Source organism: Microtus ochrogaster, chromosome 18 (genome assembly GCF_000317375.1).
Source record: "Microtus ochrogaster isolate Prairie Vole_2 chromosome 18, MicOch1.0, whole genome shotgun sequence".
Lineage (NCBI taxonomy): Eukaryota > Metazoa > Chordata > Mammalia > Rodentia > Cricetidae > Microtus > Microtus ochrogaster.
Window position 1 is genome coordinate 50,042,280 of NC_022020.1, and position 8,950 is coordinate 50,051,229.

At 45.6% G+C, this 8,950-nt stretch overlaps 1 protein-coding gene across 1 annotated transcript in view; it reads right to left on the reverse strand.

Annotated features, from left to right (window-relative positions):
• Fech (ferrochelatase) overlaps positions 1–8,715 on the reverse strand; it is a 32,950-nt gene extending 24,235 nt beyond the window's left edge. The window contains exons 1-2 of the mRNA XM_005356198.2: positions 8,541–8,715; positions 2,927–3,050 (exon numbers count right to left, since the gene is read on the reverse strand). Coding sequence (XP_005356255.1) covers positions 2,927–3,050; positions 8,541–8,607 — 191 coding nt within the window. The 5' untranslated portion in view covers positions 8,608–8,715. The remainder of the gene's footprint in view (positions 1–2,926; positions 3,051–8,540) is intronic.
• Between the last annotated feature and the right edge of the window lie 235 nt (positions 8,716–8,950).

Genomic DNA, 8,950 nt, shown 5'->3' on the forward strand with positions numbered 1-8,950 from the left:
CCCAAGGGTCTAGGCTTCATCTAGAATCGAATCCAGTAAACAATAGAATCTGCACCAAATTTACACAAACATATATACAGAGAGACAGAGAGAGAGAGAGAGAGAGAGAGAGAGAGAGAGAGAGAGAGAAACAGACAGACAGAGACAGGTAGGCAGAGAGAGAGAGAGATCAAGGGAGAGAGAGAGAGATCAAGGGAAAGAGAGAGAAAGAGACACACAGAGAGAATGCACACAGTGGGAACGCAGCTCCACTCCTGTCTGTCTTATCTTTGGCTGCCTTGACACTAACAGTAAAGGTGAAGAGCAGCAAAGGAGACGGTGCTGCCTATAAAAGCTAAAAGTGAAATAACAACCAAACTCCTGATAAAAAGCCTGCGGACTCCTAACCTAGCACAGCAGGTTAGCGGCCTAGTACTGTAGTCCAGCTCAAACGAAGCCCTAAGCAATATCAGAATGGTCCCCCGGGATACTCCTTACTTCAGCGTCTCAAGTATCCAAAACGAGACATACCCAGTGCCGGGAAGGTGGGCTTAGAGAAATAAACTGTGACTTCCTAAACTACTCCTAAGCTCTTGGAGATGGGTAAGCTTGACTGTCACCTGGATAGCACATAGAATCAGTCAGGAGACAGCTTTAGGACGCCTGGGAGGGGCTCTTTGGACTGAGTTAAGGAAGGTGGGGAAGATTTACCCTCACTATAGGGAGCACCATTCAGTGCATCCCAGAGTGAATGAACTGAGCACCAGCAGCATTTATCCCTCTCTGCCTCCAGAGTGCAGATTAAAATTTGGTCGGCCACCTCAAACTCCTGCCACCATGACGGACTGTACCCGCAAACTGTGAGCAGGAAGAAAACCTTCTTTATGTTGGTTTTGTAAGGTATCTTGTAACAGCAACAAGAAAAACAACTAAAACAACAGAGAAAATATAAATATATGGTGACAGTAGAAAAACCTGTAAAATAATACGCACAGCAGTGTTTACATGTCAGTAAGTACATACGAGTGGGTAACAAAACATTAGATGTAAGATTACTATGACTTTTATGTCCTCCTTCCACCTGAATTTCCTATTGTTTCATATAAATGTTGCATAAAGTTACTTAATAGAACCTAACCCTTATACTTTTATTTAACTTTAACAATTAATATAATATTAAGACCATTTATATTATTGACTTTTGTCACTACAAAATAAAGCAATTGTTGTTTGAAAGAAAATGCCCCCCCAAAGGGAGAGTCACTATTAGAAGGTGTGGCTTTGTTGGAGGAAGAATGCCACTGTAGAGGCAGGTTTTGAGGTCTCATGTATATCAAGTCATGGCCCATGTGGTCTGAGAGTCAAGATGTAGATACTCGGCTCCTTCTCCAGCACCACGTCTGCCTGCACGCCACCATGTCGCACCATGATGATAGTGGACTAAACCTCTGAAACTGTAAGCCACCCAAATAAATGTTCTTCCTTTATAAGAGCTGCCATGGTCATAGTGTCTCTTCACAGCACTAGGAACCCTAAGACAGCAATGAAATCATTTTTCTTCCAGGTAAAGAGCAGCAAAGGAGATGGTGCTGCCTAAAAAATAAACCTAAAAACAAAGTAACAACCAAACTCCTGATAAAAAGCCTGTGGACTCCTAGGCTAGTACAGAGTATTAATTCTTCCACTCATACTAACAGTTTTCCAAGTCTTGAGGGACCACAGAGTACACAAGGTTCCATGTCCTGCTTAGTATGCCACGAGCCCAAGATGCCTGTGCTTCCTACCCTACCCACTGACGACATCTTCTAGGAAGACAGAGATGAGAGGAAGGGACTTGGGACCTGTTCCTAATTCCATCTCCTAAAGCAACCTGTTTCTTAGCCTTCAGTCAATAAAATATCACATTGAGACATCACAATGAGAAATAACAACCACAAAATGAAAACATTCATTCACATAGCTGTTCATGCTGGTTTGAGACTGTCCCCCATAAGCTGGGACGTTTGGGTACTTGGTCCCTAAGTGGTGGCACTGTTTGGACAGGTTTAGCAGGTGTAGCTTTGCTGGATGAAGTATGTCACTGGAGCTGGGCCTCCAGACTGGTTCAAAGACTCACACTACTCCCAGTTTGCTTTCTCTGCTTCTTGTTTGTGGTGCAGGATGTGCGCTCTCTGATGCTGCTCCAGCCTCTGGAACCCTCTGGAACTGTAAGCCCAAATACACTCTTCTATAAGTTGTGTTTTATCACCGCAACAGAAAGGTAACTAATAAACTAATATACAGTTCCAGAATGGCGTCTTGTCTGGCAGGAAAGTCATGACGTCATCTAATTACAGCTACGTTCCTTCTTAGATCCGAACAACTTCCCCGTATAAAACCTGCTCTTCTGTATCACAGACGAGGTCCTGTGGGCATCTGTGGCTTCTGCTGCTGAAGAGAACACTCAGCTACACCGTGGCTACAGAACTGCCACCCACCCATAAATACCAAGAGGAAAGTACACTCTAGTTCCTTAATAAAGTACAAACCATAAAATGTCATTGATAATTATGCTCACTATGTTAAAAGCAAAAGGTAATAATGGTAGAATCTCCTCGAGAAGTTCTTGATAGGTTAGCTACTTTATGTCCTATTCAAGGCATACATTTTATAGGCATAAATATATTCAGTTCATACACACAGGTTTTCAGTATGCATACAGTTGATTTCATATATGACATATACTAGGGCCACATTCTTGTGACTGAAGACTACCTTTAATTGTATGTCCTTTATTAGTCCTTAAACCCATTATTTAGCAGCTGTTAAAAGGAAACCAAGAAAAGAACATACATTGATAATAAATATATTGCACTTTCCCAGTTCCTCTCCCCCTAGGTTGCTTGAACCCACTTGCGTTTGTCATAATAGAAAACAAAAAGAAAGCCTTAGCTGAGCCTAAAGTTACCTCTTTTCTGGTTGAGCTTGAGGTTTTGCAGATTTGGCATGATGCACTTTCTCTGTGGCGGCTGCTGCTGCTGCACCCGACCGGCACCTCCACGGCTGACAGGCCCTCGAGCTGCCATGCGCCACTGTGACAAAATTAAAGTTGCTAGCATGAAATCTAGTTGGAAAGTAATTTCTTTTCAAGGGGTCCTCAGGGCATAATTGCTAGCTTTAAATTTTAAAACGGTACCACGGCAGAGGTGACTTCCCCAGAATCTCTGAAGGCAGGTAAAACACGGAGGACTCCTTTCTCTAGTGGGCTGGGGTGCAGGTTCCTTCTCCCAGGGTGGCGTAATCTTTTTAGAAGGCACACACAGCTTCTCACTCTGCCCTGGCTGCAAATTCTGCTCAGATCTCATCCCTTGAACCTCTGCACACTCAGAATCTTTCCACCCGTGGGACAGAGCTGATCATGGGGAAGGTGACGAACTACTAACATAGGGTTATTTAGAGTAGAAACTGAGCCCAGTTCCCAACTAACTGTCGATCCAGTTTCTGCCTTCAAGCTTTCTGGGATTTCGGTCTTCCTTCAGCGATGGGAATCCCAGAATCACCCTGTGCTCTGACAATAAGAAAGGGCAGGAATGCACCCACGAGATGTAGAATAGCTCAGAACCCAATACTCTGCATAACAGACCAGGTTCCCAGGGCCGATAGCTCAAGCATTTCCTCCCCTCTAAGCTCCACAGCTAATTCCAAAGCCTATGCAGCTCCCTCCCTGCATCTCTCCTCCATAGGGCAGATGTTGCCATCCAGATAAGCAGTTGGTGGCCTTCAGGGTGGCCAAGGGGTAGTAGGAAAGAGCTGCTGGTGGGAAGAGAAGCAGGAAAGCTTGAGGGTCAGCATTTGCCTCTTCTCTGCAGGGGTTTAGGAGAGTTCAAGACTTCATCCCTCCAGGCAGTTAGAAGGGTCTGTCGGTTAGGGACAGGACTTGCTATTCTATGTGCAATACACACGGCCCTGTGTGTACCCTTGACCTGGGCTCCACAAGAGTAGGTGGTGGTCCAGGAAAAGAACTGAACCAAGGAGTACATGTGCCATACTGAGTTGTAACATGAAGTATTGGTCCTTACATAATCGTAAAACTAAACTGAAACCACAAGTTAGAACTGAGGAAGATAATAAGGACAGTGGTGGCTACTGTGTGGCCTCCTCCTTCTGTCTCCTAACACCGGGTTAGAAACTCCTAACACCGGGTTAGTCTGGGACCAGTCATCTTCTGCCTGGATTTTCCTCTAAGCGCCCTGATGAGGGCAAAGTTCAGGCTGGATCAAATAGATCTGACCTTTGTAGCAGTGTGACCTGGGTCAGACTATGATCTTATAGAGCCTTATCTCTCCCTCTGTATCACAATGAACTCAGAGGATTTAAAAATCAAGAGAGGCACTTTGTAGCATCTGCCATGTGCTACATGTGTAGTAGCAGGGGCTACTACAATATTACTATAGTAGTTTCATTTGGAAGCTTCTAGAGAAAGCAACCATGCCTGCTCTAACTTCTTTAAATCACCCAAATGGGAACCAAATAAAAGAAAATGGGACTCCCAGGTCACCTAGACTTCTTTCTATCCAGATAGTACACATTCACAAGCTGGTGCGTGTCTGTAACCAGAGCACTCAGTGAGCTGAGGCAGGAGGATCTTTAGTTTGAGACCATGTGGGGTTTGAGCCAGATCTTGCCTCAAAGCCAATAAATAAAAGCAGATGGCGCACAATCCCAGCAGAGCCCACTACACAAGCTTACGCTGGGGAGGCCTTACTAAATCAAGGCAGAGTGGAAAGACGGATGTAAAGAAGCTCAGTTCCACTCAGATGAAGCCTCAAACAACCCGAACCCGTGTTTCAGACAAGTTTAATCATGAACTGCACGGTGAGATTTAACAAGGGATTCAATCACATGCAATGTCTCTAAGTCCCTGCATGAACAAAATTCCATCAGACCCTATGGGGTATGAGGATAGAATTCTAACTGATGGTCATAAATAAGATTCTTTTCTGTGAACCTAACAAAAGGAAAGGCGGGGTAGGACTAGATTCCCCAGCTAGTGCATTATGGTTTCCTAGTACAAGTCAGGCCTTTGTGTCTCTGGCTGACCAAATTTTGGTGCTGATAAGGGATCCTTCCTACTGTGACTCAGGATTAACACACCTATCAAGAACATCTTAAAACATCCCTCTCTGGCAACTGGGCTATTAGAGATACTGAAGGCACGAGGAGCAGGTGGTCAGAGAAGATTACAGAGGAGAGTATGCTCAAGGTGTCATATGCTTGTATGAATATGTCACAGAGAAACCCATACAAACTGCACAAATTACATATACTAACTAAAATTAAATAGGATCCCACACTATCTTAGAAGCAGGGACTGTGGGAGTAGGGGGACTTGCCTTCCAGTTGTGGACAGTTATTCTGATTTTTGTTGTCTCAAAGGATTGTAACAAGGAATAGGAAAACAACTGTCACCAACCCCCACCCAACACTGTCCTGTATGGCCATGGTAGGAGAACTTACAAAAACAATGCAATTTCTGAACCATTAAAAATTAAATATATTGGGACTGGAGAACTCAGGGGTTAATAGCACTGGCTACTCTTGCAGAGGACCTGTGTTCAGTACCTAGCACCCACATCTGGTAGCTTAGAAACAACTGTACTCCAGTTCCAGATCTCATGCCTGGGGTATCTCATATGCACATATCCCCACACACAATTAAAAAACAACAACAACAACTTTAAAGCCGGGTGGTGGTGGTGCATGCCTTTAATCCCAGCACTCGGGAGGCAGAGGCCAGGTGGGTCTCTGTAAATTCGAGACCAGCCTGGTCTACAGGAGCTAGTTCCAGGATAGGCTCAAAAACCAACAGAGAGCCGGGCGATGGTGGCGCACGTCTTTAATCCCAGCACTCGGGAGGCAGAGGCCAGGTGGGTCTCTGTAAATTCGAGACCAGCCTGGTCTACAGGAGCTAGTTCCAGGATAGGCTCAAAAACCAACAGAGAAAACATGTCTTGAAAAGACAAAAATAAGCCTTTGAGTATATCATGAAAAAAATTTCCATGCATGGCTGCTCTAACATATATTGCAAAAAAGAAGAAGACGTTATAGATGTGTATATGTATCTTAAGCCTTAAAAAAAAAAAGATGGGGATTTGGAGAGATTTCTCAGTGGTTGACACACTTGCTGCTCTTACAGAGAACACAAGATTGGTTAGCACTCATTGGGTAGCTCACAAATACCTGTACTTCAGCTCCAAAGGGATCTGACCCCTCTGGCCTCTGCAGCAATCTGTAGTCATTTGCACATACCCACACACAGACACATAATTAAAAATAAAAAGAAATTTTTAAAAAGATGGAATTGAACAGAAAATCATTGAATGCATAATAAACTACAATTTTGTATATTGGAAAACATACAAGACAAAATAAGAAGTGATCATGAAAGATAAAAGTTTAATTTCTACATAAAATCTTAAAAACCCAAATTACAAAACCAAAAAAAGAAAACATGCATAAATCTAATAGAATTCTTAAATAAGAAAATACAGAACTCTCTCTCTTTGTGTGTGTGTGAGTGTGTGTGTGTGTGAGTGTGAGTGTGTGTGTGTGTGTGTGTGTGGTGTAGACACACTGGAGGAAGCATCTTACTACTTCTAAAAGGTAAGAACATAGAACACAAAACTGTTTTTTTCCAGTTTCATTTCCAGAATTCAGTTGCAGAAAAACACAGTTTTCTCTTAGCTAATATTAACCTTTTCCTGTCCACCAAAATGATAAAAAGGTACTGTAATACCATCTTTAAAAACTGGTGTGTGAGCAGTTATCCCAGAAACTCACAACTAGCTAAAGTGCACAGCCACAAATGGTGACATCTCAGGCCCTACCCACAAAAGGCTGCGGGAACACAGCAGAAGCAGGAGCAGAAGCACTGTAAGAGCCAGACACTGTAGAGAACTAGGGCATGGGTCAAGACTGCTATCCTCCGGACCGCATTGCCTCTGTGGTTGCTGCATAAGATTTGCACAAGATCAAGCCAGTCAACGGTCCATCACGGTGTGTGGAGGGGCTCCTGAGCCCCAACCTAGCTAAGGAGCTAATCAACGGCTGCTGGAGAGGGAAGGCTTAGGTTCTTTTTTAAGGAATGGCTCCTGATAGGTCGACCATGCAATGGTTCTCAACCTGTGGGTTGCAGCCCCTTGGGAGTCAAACAACCCTTTCACGGGGTCACCTAAGACCATTGGAAAACAGATATTTACATTTCAATTCTTAACAGTAGCAAAATTACAGTTATGAAGTAGCAACAAAAATAATTTTACGGTGGGGTGGGCGAGGGGGGGGGCGGGAGTCACCCCAGCATAAGGAACTGTACTAAAGGGCCACAAAGTTAGGAAACTTGAGAACCACTACCCTAGCGGGTGACTCCAAACCCATGGGTATTTGGGTAGCATAAATTGGATTTACGAGTTAAGGGTGGGGGAGAGAAGACAGGAAGTTGGTGGGGAGTGGGCATGAATCTGAAAGGAGTTAGGGAAAAGAGCTGGAGGCGAATATGATCAAAATAAATTGTTTGCTCAGATGAAGTTCTCAAGGAATAAAACTATTTTTTTTCTAAAGCATTGGATCCTGTAACACAGCTGGAGCCGAGATAAATTGCGGTCTCTGAATCCTCTCACTCACTTACTTCTGACTTACACCAAAAAAAATTCTTTTCTCCTATTATTTCATGACCTCCAGTCTTGGGTCTGCTAGACTTTCCTGGCCACAGGAAAGATGGTGAAGGATTAATTTGGTACTTCCTTTACTGGCCCGTCCTTATCTTAAAGATAACACCTTTTGTTTCCCAGGGTCCTAAGGGAGCTGATCTTCAATGTACCTTATTGTCTTCTAACAAAGGCACTTGCAATAACGTGTGGATGCTCGGAGTATTATTTTCTCTACCTGAAGTAGATGCCAAACTGACAAATTAGGAAACTCCTTTGAAATGGGTCAGGTCTAGTCACCATTCAAATTCGTTAAATGAGTTTCTAAAGCCGAAGTCTTTTCCATCAGTTAACCGAGGAGCTCTCTGCTGCCTAGTTCACAAGCGTCCTAATCTTCACAGCAAATAAGCGAGTTTGGCGAGATTGGGACCCTGGCTCAAAGTGTCCTTGCTCAATTCGGCCCAACTGAGTGTGTCCCACCCAGGGTCCCACCAGCTCATCTAGTGGGCACACACATTAGCGAGGTGTACCAGCAACACTCGAGATCTCACTTAGTCTCTAAATATCCCACGCAAAACTGTAGTCCGTACGTCCCCACAGTGGGTCCTTCTACCCAGAAGCCATGGCATTGGCCTGGGCGGAGCAGCAGTGGACACCGTGAACGTCACCAGCAGGGAGCGAACTGCAAGGCAGATGCCAACAGTAATTAATGGTGACAACGACTCCTGAATCTCTAGGTGTCGGGTCCTTCAGAGACCTTCCCTCCGGTAACTACTAATTCCAGCTACTGCTCGAGGCCCCCAGCTGACCCGGGCGACTCGAACCCGTGGCTTCCCGGCCTTTCCTAGCGTTCGCGCTCGCAGACACAACCCCACTTACGCGGCTCGCGGAGCAGCGAGCCCGCAGCCCGCAGGGCCGCAGCCAGGTTGGTGCCGGCAGAAAGCATTTCCGGGACGGCCAGGGATCCTCGGCAGCGGCGAAACAGCTAGGCCCGGCGAGCGCCTACCCGGCTGCCGGCAACCGCTCCCGCACATTCGCCAGGCGACAGGGGCGGGGCCAGCAGGAGTCCGCCCTAGGGGTGTGGTCAGGGGCGGGGCTTGCAGGCCAGACTGGCCAGGTGCTGCTGGCTGGAAGCTGGGACAGGCCGAGGGATTGTGGCTTGGACCCTGCCACCATGGATCAGCACACCCGAGTCCCTCTAGGTCCCCGTGCTATCACGGGACCCGCTAGGTCTGCAGCGCCGGAGGACCTTTCAGTCTGCCATCCTGGACGAAACTGGAACGACAGCC